This window comes from Mirounga leonina, unplaced genomic scaffold, assembly GCF_011800145.1.
Source record: "Mirounga leonina isolate KUSES-001 unplaced genomic scaffold, KU_Mleo_1.0 Mir_101595, whole genome shotgun sequence".
Classification (NCBI taxonomy): domain Eukaryota; kingdom Metazoa; phylum Chordata; class Mammalia; order Carnivora; family Phocidae; genus Mirounga; species Mirounga leonina.
In genome coordinates, this window is record NW_023270158.1 from 7,088,200 (window position 1) to 7,109,795 (window position 21,596).

Genomic DNA, 21,596 nt, shown 5'->3' on the forward strand with positions numbered 1-21,596 from the left:
TGTTTAAGAGTCCATTTGTTTCCCCTTTTTTGTGTTCATTTTGTTTTCTTAAATTCCATGTATGAGTGAAATGATAAGGTATTTGTCTTTCTCTGACTGACTTATTTCACTTAGCATTATACACTCTAGATTTATCCATGTTGTTGCAAATGGCAAGATTTCATTCTTTTTTATGACTAATATTGCATTATATGTGTGTGTGTATATCTATCTATCTATCTATCTATCTATCTATCTATCTATCTATCTATCTATCTATATCTGTATATATATCACTTCTTCTTTATCCATTCATCTATCGAAGGACCTTTGGGCTGCTTCTATATCTTGGCTATTGTAAATAATGCTGAAATAAACATAGGGGCACATGTATCTTTTTGAATTAGTGTTTTTGTATTCTTTAGGACTTTGTTTTTTTTAAAGTTTATGAAATGATAATATTCATTAATTTTTTAAAATACAGAAAACTATAAAGAATATTTCACAGACATCCCAATCTAAGCACCAGAAACAACTATGCTATTGCTCTGAGCTTTCCTACAATAAATATCTGTATTTATTTATTTATTTTTTAAGATTTTATTTATTTATTCATGAGAGACAGAGAGAGAGAGAGAGAGAGGCAGAGGGAGAAGCAGGCTCCCAAGGAGCAGGGAGCCCGATGTGGGACTCGATCCCAGGACCCTGGGATCATGACCCGAGCCGAAGGCAGACGCTTAACCATCTGAGCCACCCAGGCGCCCTAAATATCTGTATTTAAATTGTGATTCTGACTTTTTTACAATTCATTTGTTCCATTTTGCTCTACATTTGCCCATCAGATGTATTTTATTTCTTTTATTTTTTAAATTTGTTATTTTTATTATTTTTAAAATTGAAGTATAATTGACATAAAATATCCTCTTAGTTTCAAGTATACAACATAGTGATTTGATATTTCTATACATGATGAAATGAGCCTCACAGTAAGTCTAGTTGTCATCTGTCACCATGCAAAATTATTACAGTATTATTGACTATATTGCCTATGCTGTATATTATATCCCCATGACTTACTTATTTATAACTGGAAGTTTGTACCTCTTAATCCCCTTTACTTATTTTGCTTGTCTACCTGACTTCTTCCCCTTCTGGTAACCAACAGTTTGTTTCCTATATCTATGAGTCTGTTTCTGTTTTGTTTGTTTGCTTGCTTGCTTTTTTTAGATTCCACATATAAGAGAAATCATACAGGATTCATCTTTCTCTCCCTGACTTATTTCACTTAGCATAATGCCCTCTAGGTCTATCCATCTTGTTGCACATGGCAAGATTTCATTCTTTTTTATGGCTGAGTAATACTCCATTGCATATATATATATATATATATATATATATATATGCATACATGTATATGTATATGCACACACACACACACAACATCTTTATCTACTCATCTATGGATAGACAACTTAGTTTGCTTCCTTATCTTAGCTACTGTAAATAATGCTGCAATGAACATGTATCTCTTTGAATTGGTGTTACCATTTTCTTTGGATAAATACCCAGAAGTGGAATTGCTAGATCATATGGTAATTCTATTTTTAATTTTTTGAGGAACCTCCATAGTGTTTTCCATAGTGGTGACACCAATTTATGTTACCACCAAAAGCGTATGAGTGTTCCCTTTTCTTCATATCCACACCAACACTTGTTACTTTTTGTCTTCTTGATAATAGCCAATCTGACCAGTGTTATTTTATTTTTCAATCCTTATTCAAGAAAATGGAAAAAATATTCTTCAAAAATCAATATTGAAAGTGTTTATTTTTGATGGACAACTCAGTCTAAATTATGTATGTGTGTTTTCTAATCACTTTTCTTACCTTTACACTATTTTAAATACAAATCAGTAAAAATAAATTATTTATGAAGTATTTTCTAAATTTTTAAATAAAAATATAAATGAGCATATTGAGTATATTGCCCTTTTAAATGTATTCCTGCTTGAATCTAATCTATCCTGTTTTAAGCAAGTTGTTATTTACTCAAGATAAATACTTAAGAGAGAAGAAGAGCTTTTGTAAGACTTATTGAATTGGTATTTCTGGTTTAAATTCTTAGAGCATATATTTGTGAATACTAAAAAAATTAAAATTAAAAATAAAGATTGCAGAATTTTGTAAAAATAAATAGCCTAGAAGTGATTTTTAAAATTTCATTAATGATTGGGGTGCCTGGGTGGCTCAGTCAGTTAAGCATCTGCCTTCAGCTCAGATCATGACCCCAGGGTCCTGGGATCAAGCCCCACATCGGGCTCCCTGCTCATGGGGAGCCTGCTTCTCCCTCTCCTCCCTACTCGTGCTCTCTCTCATTATCTCTCTCTCTCAAATAAATAAATAAAATCTTTAAAAATGATAAATAAATTTCATTAAAGGTTTATGGAAGGAAATTTGGCCTATAAATTTTCTGACAATAGCTATTATATTTTGCTTCATTATACTTTATATGTATGAATAGTACCTGCTTTATCTTCTTGATTGACATTTTTATTTTATTTATTTATTTATTTATTTTTAAGAAAATCACTCACGCAGCGTGGAGCCCAACATGAGTCTTGAACTCACAACACTGAGATCAAGACTTGAGCTGAGATCAAGAGTTGGATGCTTAACCAACTGAGCCACCCAGGCACCCCTTTTTATATCATTTAGTCTTCTATTTTATGGCAAAATAGTGTAGTGGGCTTTGATATAAAGTATATCTGAGTTCATCATCCTGGCTCTGCTTTTTGATACCCTGTATGAACTTTAACAAATTGTTTGATGTCTCTGATACACTTTGTTTTATCTGTAAAAGTGGGTCACACCTTGTTGTTGGATTATCGTAGGGTTGTTGTGAATAATGGAAATTGATCTAGCCCGTAATCTGGCATTCAGTGGGAGCTTAATAAATGGCCATTTTAGTTACCTTATATAGCAAAAGAGCCCTTGGAAACTAAACTCAGGTAGTTTTTGCTCTGCAAAAATTTGAAGGAGTGATGCTCTGCTTACTTTTGGTATTGAGTAGCAGTGAAGAAAGACCTATTTCTAGAATGAGTGCTTTTTTTAAAAAGGCCTTTGGTTTAATTTAGGATGTTCTTTAGATTTTAATGCAAACTGATTACTGTGCTTCATATTCTGGAAGATATTTTGATGTAATACAGGAGCGAATTTTGATCAGCTGTGAACTTGCCATCCCTATCCACATATTCACATTACCTAGAGTTGAAAATGGAGAACTCAAAACATATAAAGGTACAATGCCCATGTATAATACTCAGTCCTACAGAATGTGTGTTGTAAAAGGGTTATTAAGATTCAAGTAGTAAATCTATGTAAAGTTTTAAAGTGTGGATATAAATTATACTGGGGTAGGCACGGTATATATTCTATGGTTCATGTAGTCAGTATTAAAACCTATAAAAGCCCATCTAGGATAGCCTCTCATTCATCTCAGACACAACTTTAAATACTATTTTTGCTATATTAGGGTTAGTGTTTAAACCTTCCTGCATCAGACATTCTAGGTGACCTGAAAATTAGACTGGGACTCTTGAGATTGAAACTGGGGCATTTCAGACAGAAAACCAGGACAGGTTTTATCTGTAAATTTTAAACAATATGGATTGCATTAGTTAGCATACTTGTTGATGGAAATATTAAAGGTGATTCTAGTTTCTTTACTTTGTATTTAAACAAACAGTATATTTAGTTCAGTGTAATTATACTTAATCCTTTGTTTTCTTCAGCTGTTTTAGTTGATCATGAAGTAGCAAAACCAGTATCTTTTAAAACTACTCCATATAATCCTTATATAATGAATCAGAAGTTAGATCTAAAACTATTAGGCATAGTACCCAGATAACTTGAGGACTTTTATTCTAAAGACAAATATAAAACTAAAAATATATAGAATTTGCAAAGCTGAGATTATATTATATATGTATGCATGTATCTCTTAAAAGGACTAGAATATAGTCTTGTAACCAAAATAAATATAAATACACACACAGAGAAATCCTCATTCTTGGTATAAAAATATAAAATGTTTACTGGTAGCTGTAAATTTTCTGAAGGCTCAGAATGAAAGGTAGATAAGAGTGATGAGATTACTGCATACTAAGACTTTAGGAAAGCACTATTTAGAACACTGGGACATAATCACTTATTATCCTTCCAGCTTTCTGATACTGGCTTGACTTATGAACAAAAACTTAAAAATTTACATATATTACATGAAAAGGAATGCTGAAATAGATTGTTTTCATAGCTTTATTTTCTTGAAAACCTAGACTATATTATATTATATGGGCATCCTGCCAAACGCTTTTAAAGATGTAGACAGTATCACCATCAGCAATAACAGAAGAACTGGAGGTATGGTGTACTATACTTATCCAATTCTTTTACATGGCAAATGGCAGGATACTATTTCTCAGACATCTGTTTTCTTCTGTGTATTGTATTTTAAAATTTATGTAATAGTTTATATATATACCAAAGAATGCATGTCATATATATGTTATGAGGCATAATAATCAAATACTCATGAATGTGTCATCTAATAAGTAGAACATTACCAATATTGTTTTAGTTACATTTGTGCTCCTCCCCAATCTCATCACCCCACCTCTTTTCAGGTTGTTTATTGTTTTTTTCCCTTAAAATAGTTTTTTTAAGATTTTATTTATTTATTTATTTTAGACAAAGAGAATGTGCGAGCGGGGGGAGGAGCTGAGGGAGAGGGACAAGCAGACTCCGCATTGAGCTCGGACGCTTAACCGACTGAGCCACGAGGCACCCCTCCTTAAAATAGTTCTTTTTACTTTTCTAAACATCCCATTTAATTATGCTTGTCTTTGAGCTTTGTAAAAATGGTATCACTGTGCATATTACTTGTTTCACTTGATTTGTGTTTCTGAATTCATTCATGTTTCGTCCATTTACTGTAGTTCATTCACTTTATATAATACTTAATGGTGTAAATACTTCAATATATTTATTCATTTTCCTGACCATGGACATTTGGATATATAACTACTTTTAAATATATTACATGGGACTGTAATTGCTGTGTTACACAGTACACACATGCTCATCTTTATAATTGTACTACATTCCTGTTCTGAAAGTTTTATCGCTTATTTATGTAATGTACTTTCATTGTCTTTCTACTCTCTGAATTACGATATGTTTGCCATGCTGTCTTATGATGCACTTCACCTTTCAAGAGGCTATTAAAATTTTTTCACAAAGACCCTAAAAAGATAGAACTTTTACCATGGTATGTTGCTATGTTATGTACGTGGAAGCAGATATAGAAAGATGGGTTCCATGATTCTTATCCCTACAGGTGATAAAATAAACTTCAGAAGAGAGTCCCTTATATGTTACCATTTGTCTTGTACCATGATGATTCTTTTTAAAGAATAATATCAAAAGTAATACCAATCCATCTAAGAAAAGATTTGCTGTGGGAGACTTGGTAAAAGCATGTATCTGCCTCATGCATTTCTGTGTCTCCAGTGCCTGGCAAACAAATGTTTGTTGAAAGAATGAAAGGACTCATTTTCCCCTTAAAATTCCACCCAAAAAAGGGCTACAGATTATAGATTTAGCTGCTGTAACTTACTGTGATGCTGATGAAGACCTAAAGAGAACTAAACACACAAACACAAAATTCTTTCAAAGTTGATGAAATCCAGGTCTATTGTCATTATTACAAATACACAATTAGTCCTTTAAATTTTAAGGCTGCTTCTTCCTATTCCTTATCCTATTAATCCTTGCAACTTCAGGAAGATGAGTGGGGGAGGCAGGAAACAGTGGTGATAGTACCAGTCTCCTCCATGAAACAAGTAATGAGCTAGTGAATTGGGGAGGGGAGAGGAGAGGGGAGGGGAGAGGGGAGCGGAGGGGAAGGAAGGGGAGGGGAGGGGAGGAGAGGTGAGGTTCCTATGGAGAGGACCAGAGTCTAGGAGGAGAGGGCTGGTTTTGGAGCTAGAAAATGTTACCATTACTGTCCAGTCTGCTCAACCTCCCCAAATAAATCCATGTGTACACTTCTGAGTATCATTTGGAATGCTTTTGTAGCTTAAAAATTCCAATTTTGATTTGATACCAAATTTGGAAAGCTGAGCCGTAAAGGAATATAGAATATAATGCTATGAGACTGTGTAATGCCAGAGTGGGAGTTATAAAAGTACCTAAGCAGGAAAAAATCAAAAGGTTCGGTTAGATACTTTTATTCATCCTGGTTCTGTAACTATTTTATGTATCTTGCTACAGTTTAAGTGCCATCCCCAAAGGCATTTAAAAATGCCTTTTAAAATGTCTACAGTTGCGCTATTTAGCAGTTACTAATAATATAACTGTTAATTTCCATTTTAATGTCTCACTGTTTTCCACAGCCCTCCTCACCCTACCAAATATCTCAGTAGGCTTTCTGTTTCTTCACATTTAAACTGTCTACAAAAATATTTTCCTGCTCTCTCTCCCAACTGAACTGCCTTTTAGAATCAAAATGTATACTGCCCTGGGCTCTTCTCTTCACTTTTGTACCCCTCCCTCAAACCCTATCTAGATAAACTCTATGCCTTATGACATTTAAAAATTATTAGGAAGAACAAAAGGTCTATATGAAGTTTAATGGTCAGGAAATAATACCACTGCTTTTGAGTTTGGCCAAATGCTTTTACAACATGTTATCAGAATTAGATTTTTTTCCTCATAATAATCCGGTGAAGTAGGTAGACCAGATGTCACTATCTCAATTGTGTAAATGAGTAAATGGAATTTCAGAGAGGGAAAGTGACATAATAAGTGACATGGCCAGGACTTAGATCCATGATTTGACATTGTGTGTAATAGTTTCTGCTCATTGCTCCTCAAGTTTGGCTTAACCTTAGAATGAAGTGAGAAGCTTTTTAAAAGCACTGATATCTGTGTCCCATAAGACATTAAATTAGACTCTTTATGGTCAGGCTTGGCATCAGTAGTTTTTAAATGATGCCTTCATTGATTCTAACATAGAGCCAAAGTTGATAACCACTGTGCTCATAGTTAACTGGTTTGGAATGAGATGAGTATGAGGTGAGAAGAAAATGTATGTGTTCAAGAATGGTGTTTTCTCAAAGGCTGGTCCATGGACTATGATTCACCTAGGGAAGTTTGTTAAGATGCAGATTCCCCAGACTCTGCCATAGGTTGAATGACTGAGAACTGTGGATCAGTAGGTTCAACTATTTATAGGTGATATCAGCCCAGAGGCCACACATTTATAAAGGAGGCTAGTTAACGTTTTGAATTTACAACTCTCGTTATCAATTGTTCATAGTCAGTCGGTGCCATAAATGCAGTCCAAAAGGATTAAACATGTTCTTTAAGACATCAAACAAGATATTAATGAAAATGGTCATTGTGCATTTATAATAAGGGGAAAATCAGTGTTAGAAATTAATGTGCTGGGAACTAGGCTTAATAAAATAAGAAGAAATAATAACATTTTTAGCTTGTTATGAATCCTTATGCCTTACATAGATTATCATCAGATCATTACAAACAGATTTTCATACTTATAAAAGATTAAAGCATACCAAAAAATATAGAGAGCTACTAGTTATAGGCACCAATTTTCTAAGGCATTTGTCTCTGCTGACAAAGTAGTTTTTAATAACCCAGTTCCCTTGGGTTGGGTCAGAATGACGACCAACATCAGACAGATAATTCAGATGAAATTAGGCCCTAACACAAGTGAAATAGTAGACTGAAATTATAATTGATAGTGGCAGGTTGAAGAACTGGTAAGAATTAAGTAATTAGGACAAGTGAGCATGAATAAGGCTAATAAAATGAGGCAAAAATTATATACAAACACAAGATGGTGAAAGACTAGATTTGCATAAAGGTAAGAATGTAATCTGAGGCTGACTGCAAATTGCAGTGTATGAGGAAAGACATAGCATCTCTGAAAAGTAGCGCATTTCCTGAAATGAAGTACAACATGTAAAATTCATGGAATGGGGGCACCTGGCTGCCTCAGTCAGTAGAGCATGTGACTCTTGATCTCAGGGTTGTGAGTTCAAGCCCCACATTGAGTGTAGAGCTTACAGTAAAAAAAAAAAATTAATGGAATAGTTATTGCATTAAACTCTGCATTGTTTAGGTCTTCATTTTCATATGTGTTCAGTTTTACCCCTTGTATCTGGTAGAAGATTGTATCAGTCAAGTTAAGCTAGATTATGCTGCAATAATAACCCAGAAATATTTGTGCTTTTAATATCACTCATGTCCAGTGCTCATGCTTCATATCCAGCCTGGATTGCTATAGCTCTACTCCACATCCTCCTCCTTCAAAGCGCAGAGTAGCCTCTTGTTGAACACTGCTGGTCATCACAGCAGAGAGGAAAGAGAGCATGGTGTAACTATGAACTAGTTCTTAATGTTTCTGCATGCAAATGGGACAAGCACATCTGCTCACATTTCATTGGACAAAGTAAGTCGTATAGCCATGGCTGACTTCAGTGGCTACAGGAAGTTTACTTTTTTCTTTAAAAAAAGGAATGTATATTTAGAAATCATAATACAAGTCTGGCACAGCAATGAATCTATAAAGAATTCCAGTATAACATTATACTAGAATGTTAAGGACAATAATCTTGTTTATTTGAACATAAGGGAAGCACCATAAAATTAAATTATGTGGAAAATTTTTTAAATATCCACAAATATGTTAGTAAAGGTTGAGTTTGAAGAATTTCTTCTCTCTTTTCAGTGTGTGTTCTTATGTATTTGTGTGTCTCTTAGTATTTTAAGTATAATCTACTGCAATATTGGTGATAGGTTTGGTGGGAGGAGGAAGAACTTTTGACATTTTTCAAAGTATAAAATTCTCTCTTATAATCATTCAGTGTCACTACTAGGAAACCCTAAGTGGATACTGATTATTTATGATAATGATTTTTGAGGGAGTACAAAATTAAGCCTAGATGTAGGCTGGTACTATTACTTGGACAATTTATTTTTTATTATGATTTAAATATATTATTATCATCAATGATCTAAAGTTATTTATTGAGTGCCTGGGTATCAATGTTACCTTTTCAGATGTTGCATATAGTGAAAAGAAATGCTTCCATTTTGTCCAAGAAAATGCAGTCTAAATAGATAAAAGGACAAATACATATGGACTAAGAAATTTTTAAAACTAATACTTAGAATTTGTTTCAAATATACCATAATTTCTATTTATTTTTCTGGAAGCCAAGCAGATGATCTTGAACTGATGAAGTAATGTTTAATTTATATTTTCATTTATGATAGGTCATGGTATTTATCTTTGCTTGAACTCCTTAGTTGAATTTGTCACAAGGGAAAAACTGTCTCTCATCATTTAGACCCTATAGATTTTCTTTCCCTTATGATATATTAGATGGTCATTACAGTAAGTAACTTGAACATCTGGAAGCTAGAGAGGCTTTTTATTACAAAGAAATGTTAGCTTTATTTTATGAATATAAAATTCTTGGTATCTTTTACATAATATGAATCTTCATGCATGCAGAGAAAACCCAATTATTTTTGTTGAAAATATCTGCTGAGATCATGCAGATTAAAGTTTAGAACAAACTCATATTTAAAATTATTTTAAAACTGAAACTCAGTCTATTTTGGTACAAAACTGAATGTACTGTGCTAGTTTGGCAATTAGAAATTTTGTTTTTAAAAAACGGCTTGAAAATTTCATTTGTGTACCTAATCTATAAAACCAATGTGAAGGGGTGCCTGGGTGGCTCAGCCATTAAGTGTCTGCCTTCGGCTCAGGTCATGATCCCAGGGTTCTGGGATCGAGCCCCGCATCCGGCTCCCTGCTCGGCGGGAAGCCTGCTTCTCCCTCTCCCACTCCCCCTGTTTGTGTTCCCTCTCTCGCTGTGTCTCTCTCTGTCAAATAAATAAATAAAATCTTTAAAAATAAATAAATAAATAAAACCATTGTGAAATGTTTATTATGGAATGTGAAAATAGAGAATCAATGGAATAAAATATTCATAACTGATAAATTGAGACTATATTTATAGAGTGTACAAAGCACCTTTAGAAATTAAAAGAGTTTAGTTCCTTCTTTGAAAATACTGACCATCTAATGGGAGGGAGTAAGACTAACAGATAACTGATGGAAACATAAAATATGTGCAGTTAGTACATAGCACATAGGCCTTTCAAAAATATTTAGGTCTTTACTCAAGACATGCAGAATAAACAAACTTAGATCATGATGGGGATTAGCTCACTGCTTCTTCACGTTGTCAAAATAAAGCTATTAAAGTTACAGGGATCACAGTCTCACCCTAATGAGTTTTCTGTTCATTAACACCTTAACTTGACATTTTTACTTTTTATCCCTTTTGACACTTCGATCTTGATCAGCCTCAGTAGTTTTTAGATTTGTTACAGAGCCATTAGGATGGTGAAAAAACAATCAGCCTTGCTTCTGCCTGCATTCCCAAATCCTATATGCTAAAAGATTAGTTTCCACACCCATTCACCTATTGAGACAGTAGTCTTTCATTGTGAAGACTAGAGTGATTAAAGCCAGATTGGGGCACCTGGGTGACTGGGTTGGTTAGGCATCCGACTTTTGATTTCAGCTCAGGTCGTGACCTCAGAGTCTTGAGATCAAGGGCCACGTTGGGCTCCGGGCTCGGCGAGGAGTCCGCTGCTCTCTCTCCTTCTCCCTCTCCCTCTGCCCCTCACCCTGCTCGTGGTCTCTCTCTCTCAAATAAATAAATAAATCTTTAAAAAATAATAAAGCCACATGAGAGACTATGGACTCTGAGAAACAAACAGAGAGTTCTAGAGGGGGGGGGGGATGGGTTAGCCTGGTGATGGGTATTAAAGAGGGCACGTTCTGCATGGAGCACTGGGTGTTATGCACAAACAATGAATCATGGAACACTACATCAAAAACTAATGATATAATGTATGGTGATTAACATAACATAATAAAATTTAAAAAAATAATAATAATAAAGCCAGATGAGGCTTCATTTTAGATGGCCTCTGTGGCGGGGGGAGAACTAGACAATTTTGAAAAGCAATATGAGGGCGCCTGGGTGGCTCAGTTGGTTAAGCGACTGCCTTCGGCTCAGGTCATGATCCTGGAGTCCCTGGATCGAGTCCCGCATCGGGCTCCCTGCTCAGCGGGGAGTCTGCTTCTCCCTCTGACCCTCCCCCCTCTCATGTGCTTGCTCTCTCTCATTCTCTCTCTCTCAAATTAATAAATAAAATCTTTAAAAAAAAAAAAGGCAATATGATGCAAAGTGCAGAAGAATGTGACTATGTTCACTGATAGAAAGACTACAGATGACCACTAAGTTCATGCCCACTCACATTCTCCTCCCATCCCTTGTTTATTGCTCTTTGTATGTTGCAACTCAATACCTTATTTAACCCAATGAAAATCTTAGCCAATTCTTTTCAAAATGGGTCATTTTAAAATTTCAAGAGGGGCACCTGGGTGGCTAAGTCGTTTAAGCATCTGACTCTTGGTTTCAGCTCAGGTCATGATCTCAAAGTCGTGAGATCAAGCCCCACTTCAGGCAGGCTCTGCCCTCAGTACAGAGTCTGCTTCAGATCTCTCTCCCTCTCCTTCTCCCCCTACTGCTCACACTCTTTTTCTAAAATGGATAAATAAGTAGTATCTTTAAAATTTCAAGAGATACCATCCTTTATGAACTCTCCTCTTCTCATTCCCAAAACAATAGCAAGAAGACTGCTCCAACAAGTTTTTGGTCTTTAAGCCAGACAAAATTGTGAAAGGGTTGCCAAGGGGGTACTTATGGGGTGGTTGGTTATACCTCTGCCTGCCTTGTTTGTGAAGGACATTTATGTATCTGAAATTTAACAGTAGCATTTTGATAACACATTCAGGAAGACCAATGACTGTCTATTCACTATGGACATTATTTTCACTCGGGACACTCCATCAGGTTTTGCTCTTTGATAAACCCAAATTTAGTTTGGACTTTTATCTTCCATCCATCGCAAATCTTTTACCCCTGGCACTGCTTTCTCTGTGCCCGCAAAGCTAGGTGATGACTACTTTGAATTCCTTTTAATAGCTCTTTTCTGTATATCATCCTACAGAGAGAATTGCTTTCATTGTACGGTGCTGCTGCTGTAGATGTCACAATAGACTGGAATCTGCTCTTGTGGAAGGAAAAAAAAAGTGAAGCATCTGGTCAATAACTGGAAACTAAACTCCTCCATATCTTTCTTTCCAGATGTTGCTTTATTATTATTTGTTTGAAAATCTTGTTAAATGGCTTCCCATTTCATAACTGTTGGAAGGACCATAGTATATTTCTCTAGACCTGACCTTCTGGCTAGCATGGTGACCACTAGCTGCATGTGGCAACTAAAATATAAATTTAAATTAATTAAAACTAAGTAAAATTATAAATCCAGTTCCTCCTTTGCACATTTTAATTGCTCAGGAGGCACATATGTCTAAAAACTACTGAATTTCAAGCAGCACAGACATAGAACTTAATTATGATAATTCTCTTATTGCTATAAGTTTTAATAAATATCTCTGTAATACCCCTTTCTCCCTTTATTCCTGGCCACGCAACTAATCCTTCCTTCCTGCTCCTAAATATAAGCATTGTCTGAGCTTCTGTCCTCCGCTATCTTCTCACTATACATATTCTTTTTTACTGAATTTGTTGTTTTCTTGTGCCTTTAACTATCACCTCAGTGTAAATACTCCCAGATCTGGCTTTACTTTAGATCCAATTCAGTTTATTCAGTTGCTTGCTGTACAGCTTTGTATAAAATGTCCTGTCTTTCAGCCACTTCTAATTTCACATACCCAAAATATAATTATTTTATTCTCTCCAAAGTCTCTCCTAACATCTCTACTCAGCCATTCATCCATTTGCTCAGGTTTGAACCCCTAGAGTAATGTTTAACTTTCTTCTCCCCATTATTCTCTGTGTCTGATGAATCAGTCACCCAATTCTCATTCCTGGCTACATGTATGTCGGCCACCTCTCCTCAACTTGCTTTCCAGCATCATAACCTCAGTTCAAGCTTTGATTACATTTTACATTTTCTATTGAAAGAGCATTCCAACTGATCTTCCCGCCTCCAGTTTTTTTCCATTCCAAATCCACAACTTCTTCCCCATTGTTTGCATAAAACATATATTTGATCACATACTTCCCATGCTCCGACATCTCTGAGCACTTCCTTGAATCAGAGTAAAGTACACACTCCTCCATCCTCCCTAGAGATGAAATGTCTACTTGGTATATCTAGGAAGATACACAGCTTTACAGAGATTCATTATCTAAAACATGACCTGAAAGCTACTCTTGTAACTAAGGGAAAGGAAAAAGAACCATGAGAAAAGAAACAAGAAGAGATGGCTATTAGAGTTGTTAGCTGGACCAGAGAGTTTGGACTCCGCTCCTCCTCCCCTTTCCCGCAACACACACGCTCACCATTTTAATGTTGCTGTTTAACACCAGCCGTGGCACTATATAAGCTACCCTGACTTTAATCCCTCCCAAAATAGTCACAAGAAATTGTCAGTTGACCACGTTAAGTGCTATCATGGTTGAATGGGGCTTCAAAATAGATCGTTACAGAAAAATAAAAATTTTATTCCCTTCAAAACAAAATTTCTCCTGGCTAGCATTGGTAGCTCTCCACACTATGACCTCATGTTATTTTCTAGACTTTCTTTCCTGTTGCATTCATTCCACATACCTTATGCTCTAGTCTGGTGTGCTTACTTATCATGCCTTTGTTCATTGTGTTTGCACAAACTGAAGTGTTCTTTTCCCCGTGAACCCCCAATTTCCAGATTCAAAAGCTATTTAAGGTCAGTAAAATACCTCCTCCAGAAGGTCATTCCAGAGTTAACAAGTTAGGATTTATCTCCTTTTTATGGGATCTTCTGTTAGCATTTGTCATGTACCTTATATTATTATTTGATTGTTTTCTCCACTAAATAATGAAATAATGATGGCCAAGGGCCAAGTTTATTTTATCTTTGATTACCTGGTAGTGCCTGACATTGAATTGCACTTACAAGATGCCCCCAAAACCTTTTTTGGTGAATGGAATTGTGACTCGAGTAAATGAATGAGTGAATGAATAAAACTAACACCAGCTCATATGAAATAATCACTTCAGCATTGAAAACATTTTGGTACCTTGACAATAGAATATGTGAAGTATTTAGTACAAAGGTGCCATTATTAAAGGTTTGCATAGATGGATTATTTAAATATTACATGTAAGCAAAACAATATTTTTAGGGACGCCTGGGTGGCTCAGTTGGTTAAGCATCCAGCTCTTGATTTTGGCTCAGGTCACGATCTCAGGGTCATGAGATAGAGCCCCGCCTCCGGCTCTGAGCTGGACGTGGAGCCTGCTTGAGATTCTCTCTCCCTCTTCCTCTGCCCTTTCCCTGTGCATGCGCATATGCTCTCTCTCAAAAAAAAACAAAAGAGGCATTCATAGTTACAAAGTTCCATGAAATATAATTTTATACAGCATTAGAAACATACGCTATTTTTCTTCACTCTCTTGCTTTATGTATTCAATATTAATAACCTGTGAGCTGTTCCTATAATACACAGTTAATAAAAATAATTACTTTTACTGAACATCGTGACCCCAGGATGCTTAAAATGTGTTGACAAAGTATGGAGCATCAGTGGTAACACATAGAAGTGTTTCTGTGTGTTCTGCTCAGTACGGCAGTTGCATCACTGTTCCACAAAAACAATAACTGATTATGATCCTGTGTGGGCTCATAGCTCATCCGTGGGAGATGGTTTCTGTGCATACTTAGGCTTTTCAAAAGGAAAAAATGATCAAAACTGAAGAAACACTCATTATCTTTATGAATATTGTCTTGTTAGGAATTTGATGCATTTAAATGTGGTTTTTAAATCACATGGTTTGTAGAAGCATTATATGGAGAAGGATAAAGAAGAAATTGCAAGTGTCATTTTGCATGCACCGCAAAAGACAGCATGAGCTACTGAAGAGAATTCCTAGGAGTATAAGTGGCATAGCTCTAAATCCGATCTTTTTTAAACATCTAAATTTAATCCTAACCTAAGAATAAGTAGAACGTCAGAGGTGTACCTTTTTGTAGCATGAATAGGTCCTTAAAAATGTGGATTTCTCCATATTCAGTGCTATTTTCTTTTTAAAACTTGGGGTATGATCTTTTGGGAAAATATTTGGCCCTAAGTGTTAATAAAACCCACACTTGAGAAGCCAATATTTTAAATTCATGTCTTGATGGAAATACAATAACTTATTAATAAAATGAATCCCCTAAGGTACCTATGGCTATTTAAATATTTAGCATGATAAAATGAACTCCTTAACATGATAGCTTAAGTAAAAAGAACATAGTCATTTAGTTTCTGTTCTTCTCCCTAATATAAAGTAGCAGGTTAATATATACCTTTTTGTATTGTTTTATTCTATTTGGTTTTTCTTATGCTGTGTCCCACACTTTGTGAAAGCCTTTGGCTTTCATAATGAATAGGCCGATGTGGCTGAAAGAAGGTATAGATACAAACAAGTAGAAGCAGTTACTCAAGGTAGTGAGCGGTTGAAGAAAGAAATAAGTTTACTAGGAGGACAAAAAGAAAAGCCAATCAATAAGTGGGGGGAATGTGTAACAAAAGCAGGTAGTTCCGAGGAGTTGAGAACTGTTTCGAGTGAGCCAGCAGATACTATTTACAAATCAGTTTATTGTCTTACAGGTTCTATGTATTTGGTCATTTTTGGTTTGATTTGCTTTGGCGTTCTTCTATCACATCTTATCCTATAAAATAGATTGTTTTTCAAAATAACATCTTTATCAAAATCATGCTGGGGCCCCCACTCCAGGTCTACCCTATCTGTATATCTGGGGCTGAACCTGGGAATCTGCATTTTAACCCACTTTCCAAGTGATGCTTACATGTATACAGAGCTAAAATCTGAAAATTATGACAGTAGCTCAACAGTGTTGGAGTGTAGTTTTATTGCTTTTGCAGTAATGCCGCCTTTATTTTCTTTACCTAAAAACCTACTTTTTCCGAGACCCAATTAACAGCCACCATTCCTGATTTTTTTAAGGCAGAGTTAGCTGTTTCCTCCTCTGCTCCCCCACCCCTATGACCCTGCCTTTATTATAGTGAGTGTCCCAAATGTGTTAGTGCAGATTTAAGCTTTAATAAGTTCCCATATGGGAATATGCTACAAACATGATGCAACCCTCCTTTGAAAATTTAATTATTCCAATTTCTTTTGTAGTCATTTGGTTTTGTTTATTTCAAACAGTAAGTTTTTAATTTTAATATTTGTGACAGTTTTTTAGACTGAGGAAAACCTTGTCCACCTCAGTCACCTGATGTATCTCTTTTAGACTTTGTCTTGTTGGTCATGTCAGAATTGTCAAGTATGCATCAGTACGTCATTCTTTGAATAATCTTAAAGCTCAGATTATAGATATAATCCTTTTAGTCACTGAGAAGCAGGAGCTGATGAATGTGTTTACAAAGTTTGAAATTTGGCTTGAGCAATGTATATAGCACAACACAATGGTCACTTTGCATTTTAATGAGAAATATATCGGTATTTTAAAATTTTAAATAATTGGCCTTTCACATGTTGATTTCTATATTTTTGTGGCATTCATACTTGTAAAGTTATTGAAACTTAAACTTTATGAAGACTTGGGGAATCTACATATTTTAACTTACTTGTGTGAATGCCTGTCTCCTTAAACTGTGCTTTTCTAAGTCAGTGGCCATGTTTAATATATTCAGTATTACACAACTGTTACTGAATATATTTGGATGTATTTGGTACATATAAAACTTAGCATCAACTATATTAATACATGTAATAATATGTACTTTCCTGTTTCCATTCATTGCAACTATTATTTTTTTAGATTCCCAATTGCTCCATCTTTGGCCAGTAAGAATCACCTCATGTTGACTTCTGAATCCTGCTGGCACAATCCTTGTAGAGTTTAATAGCTTCTTTCTATCTGTGTCACAGTACAATCCAAGCTCATCTTGTACATTTTCTACCCCAGATTTGGAATCCACCATTTTCCTAGAAGGCCCGGGAAATGGTATTTGAAAATCACTAACTGTGAGGAATTTATTCATTACTCAATTGATTGTTTGTGTCTTTTCAGTGGGTGGAACTAAGAAATACATACATATGTGTACCACATAATACATCAAGAGACTCTAGGTTCTACTTACCTTGTATATGTATCTACTTTGTCTCATGCTAAAATTACTTAGGACACCAAAACTGATAGAATGATAGTATCACATAACTGTTCGATTGCTTCATCCTATGAAAGAAACGCAGTAGTTTCAGCAAAACAGTAACAGACTAACAATACTACTACCAACAAACAATATGATTACTAACAATAGTATAAGATTTTTTTTAATAGTTCTTTTTGTTGTGTCACACTAGGGATCTGCAAGTAAAGTATTATATTTTGAAGAACTTGAAATAGTTATTCTCTGTATGATTATTGTATCACTAGCAGGGTATCCATTTAGATCATATTTGCTTTTTTCCTTGAGGAGAATCCCTTTGAAGTTTGAACATTTAATCATATTCTCTGATTCTGGAAAGGTAGGTAAATAATCAAACTTGCATCCATTATAGCTGAAGCAAGTTGTACAGGCAGCTTGGGGAAACTGGGCAACTTTCCAGCTTTTCCCAAATCATCTCTTACCGATGTAATTGTGTTTGAAATTAATGTAAAATTGGACTCTTCCAAATTCAGATGTAAGTACAATGCACTTTCCTAGTATAAATACTTTATCTATACCTTGTCTCCCCTGTACACATAATTCATACTTAATTTATAGAGACATAGATATGTCTAAATTTGTAACAAACTTCTTCTTCGGCACAGAAGCCCTTCAGTATAGCAAGGCCCAATCCTTAAGTATTTCTATTAGTTTGTGAAATAAATCACACAAATTTAACTTTAAAACTTTTGCCCCAATAAGAATATGTAATACTTCTGACAAGGTATTGTGGTGAAATGGCATTATCAAAAACTATGTTCAACAAGATTCCTTTTCTTAAAATTAAATTCAGGGGAAAAAATGAAATGGGCTATCATTCCTTAAAATATGCAGTACTGTGAAACATGGTTATTCTTTCAAAATTAGATGGTCAAATAGTAATTAGTTAATGTTATATTTTGAAGTAAAGGTAATTAGTTTAAATTTTTAAAATAAAGACATAGAACAACAATAACTCATGGTTAAAATGTATTTATCACTTACTGTATGCCAGATACTGTGCTAAGCCATTTATCCATTTTCTCATTTATTCCTCACAATACCCTTATTGGGTTACTACTAATGTCATGCCCATTTTATAAATTTCTTAAGAAAAATGAGCTATAGAAACAAAGTTTCTAAGCAAAGATCACTTTGCTATATTTTTATTCATTGTAAATCTAGCAACTACAGGTAAAAAGACAATGGTGATTTTTAGAAACAATTTTTTATAATTTCAAGGATTCAAATTTAGGTAAGAACTATGAACTTGATGTTTATTAGTAGTGTATATCAATTTTAAATGCATAATATAAAGGATATTTGATAGCCTACAACAGTTGAAAATATAAAAGCATTTTTGAAACTAAGACTATTGAAATAAATATTAGTGTTTTTCCTTATGTTCCAATCTATAATAAATTAGTATTTGAAATGCTAGAAATACTTCAACAAAAAGTACTTATCACACATAAAAATTTAGATAGAAAATGGTTACAATAATTTTTTCTAATACTTGATTTTGTATCTGTTTATTTTTTAATATATGTGTATAAAATTAGAAAATATAGTTAAGCAAAAATAAGAATATCTCTGTAACTGACCATCAGAGCTAAATACAATGAATATTTTGGTATATGACATTCCAGATTTTTTTCCCATTCTTACTGCTGTTTTTGTTGGAATTGTCAAGACTTTTTCAAATTGTACATTTCCAAAGAAAGTATTTTATTTTTTAAATTTAAAGATCACACTGGCTTTATTCACTAAGAAAGTATTTTAAAAGGCATGTTTGACTTTTTAAAAACTGATGTATATGTTTCTTTTTTTTTTTTTAAAGGATTGTACTGTGTATGAAACAGAGAATAAAATTCTTCATGTGGTAAGTATGCTTGAATTTATTTTCATCTTCATTAGAAAATATTTAACTAGTAATTAAATAAAAAGGTATAGCCTATGAAAATGAGCTCTGCTTATCTCATAGGAAAAGTACAAAAGAATATAAAGAGTATAAAAGAACAAGTTAAATTAGTTACAACCATTCTTTTGTATCCTAATAGGAAAATATGATACAATATGATACAAATTTTAAGATAGTAATATGTAGTAAGGTTGGAATATAATGAAAAACCTAGAAAAAAGAGAATTTGAAATCAGAATTTTTTTGTGACAAAAAGAAAAGTATTTGGTTGTATAATGGGGTAAACAACTTATCGTCATTTGGATGAAATACTTAATAGTCAATCTGCCTTTGATCAGATTCTATACTCATCAAAGAACCTTCCAAATTTTAATTTGGTAATATTTGTTTAATCAATTAATGACTTGCAAATATTTTATTTTATTACTAGAAATGGAATGTGAGTACATTATACTTTATAGAAAGTATTAGAAAGTATACTTTATAGAAAGTATCCTTTCTTATTAATGAAGTTTGCTGCTTTTCTTTGTAAATCTGTAACTTGGTTGATGCTCATTGGTTCTGATAATTTCTTCACCTCTGTTAGAAATGAATGACAACATAAGTAACATTGAAGAAGTTGAGAAGTGAATGCAATATATTACTTTGGCAATTTCACATTCCAGCTAGTGAGAATTTAAGATCCTGTCTGATGATGATTGAGACTGTGGATGACATTAACCAATCAGTTCAGCTCAGAAAGCACTTGTATTTTCTTCTTTTTTTTTTTTTTAGAGTTCTCCTGTTCTTTTATTTTTTATTAACATTTTTGATACTTTTATTTAAATTCCAGTTAGTTACCATACAGTGTGATATTAGTTTCAGGCGTACGATATAATGATTCGACACTTCCATACACATCACACAGTGCTCATCACAAGTGCCCTCCTTAATCCCCATCACCTGTTTCCCCCATCCCCCCCACCCACCTCCCCTCTGGTAACCCTCAGTGTATTCTCTACAATTATGAGTTTGGTTCTTGGTTTGCCTCTCTGTTTTTCCTCCTTTGCTTGTTTGTTCAGTTTCTTAAATTCCACATATGGTGAAATCATGTGGTATTTGTCTATTTCTACTCCTCCCTTCCTGGCCTTTTAATGTGCTAGCTTTCAGTAGAAGGTTATATACTTGTGTGTTACTTTTCTCACAATAAGATTCTTTTTGAAAATAATCAAATAGTATTGAGTTATACCAACCACTTGTTATATGATGCTGGAATACTTTCTTTAAAACAAAATATTCAAAAAAGTCTCTTTCTAGATTTCCTGTAGTATAAAGGAAATCACATTAAGTCTAAAGAACTATCTGAACCCTAATTCTAACACTTTGTATCTCCATGACCTTAGTCAAGTGCTTTAACTTTCTTTGAGATTTTTTAAGGTAAATTTTAACAATCAAAAAAAATTATTGCTGTAATTGACACAAAACATTATATTAGTTTCAGGTATATGACAGAATTATTTGATATTTGTAGAAGACTTTGTTCTTAATATGTAAAATGAGAATATCAATATCTGCTAAGTTCAATCATTTGTAATCTCATGACCTTCTTTCCAGTATTTATCTGTTTCCATTTTCCCTTTTTCTTTTTTATGTGCACCAGAAAATAAAAACCTGAGTTTTGATATAACTTGTTTAGAATCAAATTGTGACTGAATTTGAATGTTCTCTTTGTTACTATGGTAGTTGAGTCAGAGTACTCATACAAATGAGTAGAGACTACAGTAGCCTGAGATATGCACTAGAACATCATCTGTCTCAGCCCAGGCCCAATCCCTATATCTTTTTTTTTGTCTAGACAGTAGGGAAGGCAGTTATGAAGAGGAAGGAGAACTTACCACTTATGAAAACCTGCTATATCCTAGGAGTTCCATAGGCAGTATAAGCATCAGAGTACTCTTCAACAGCTTAAACAAACTGAGATAGCTCAGAAAAGTTGTGAGGTGTGTCTTTTCTTGAAATAGATCTTTATTTAAGGATGAGTAAAGAAAAAGAATGGGAAGGAGAAGAAGTATCCTCTCATATATCAGAAGAAAATCCTTCCCCATGCAGTAAGTTTATTAAGAACATCTATTTAATGATCTCAAGAAGGATCAAAAGAATATTGTTTGCATTAAAATAGAATACCATATTATAAAGAAGGCAAAACCACTATAAACTGGACACAAAATGAACTAAAAAAAAAGCAGTCTTTAAAACTAAGAACATGGAAATAGAAAACCATGCTGATAGCAGTAAAAACCATACTGGTTATTCCAGAAAATTGAAACAATG

At 34.2% G+C, this 21,596-nt stretch overlaps 1 protein-coding gene across 4 annotated transcripts in view; it reads left to right on the top strand.

Moving 5' to 3' along the window:
• CNKSR2 (connector enhancer of kinase suppressor of Ras 2) overlaps positions 1–21,596 on the top strand; it is a 274,247-nt gene that overhangs the window by 94,877 nt on the left and 157,774 nt on the right. For all 4 annotated transcript variants that reach the window (XM_035000627.1, XM_035000611.1, XM_035000620.1 and 1 more), the window contains exon 5: positions 19,206–19,247. In XM_035000627.1, the coding sequence (XP_034856518.1) occupies positions 19,206–19,247 (42 nt within the window). The remainder of the gene's footprint in view (positions 1–19,205; positions 19,248–21,596) is intronic.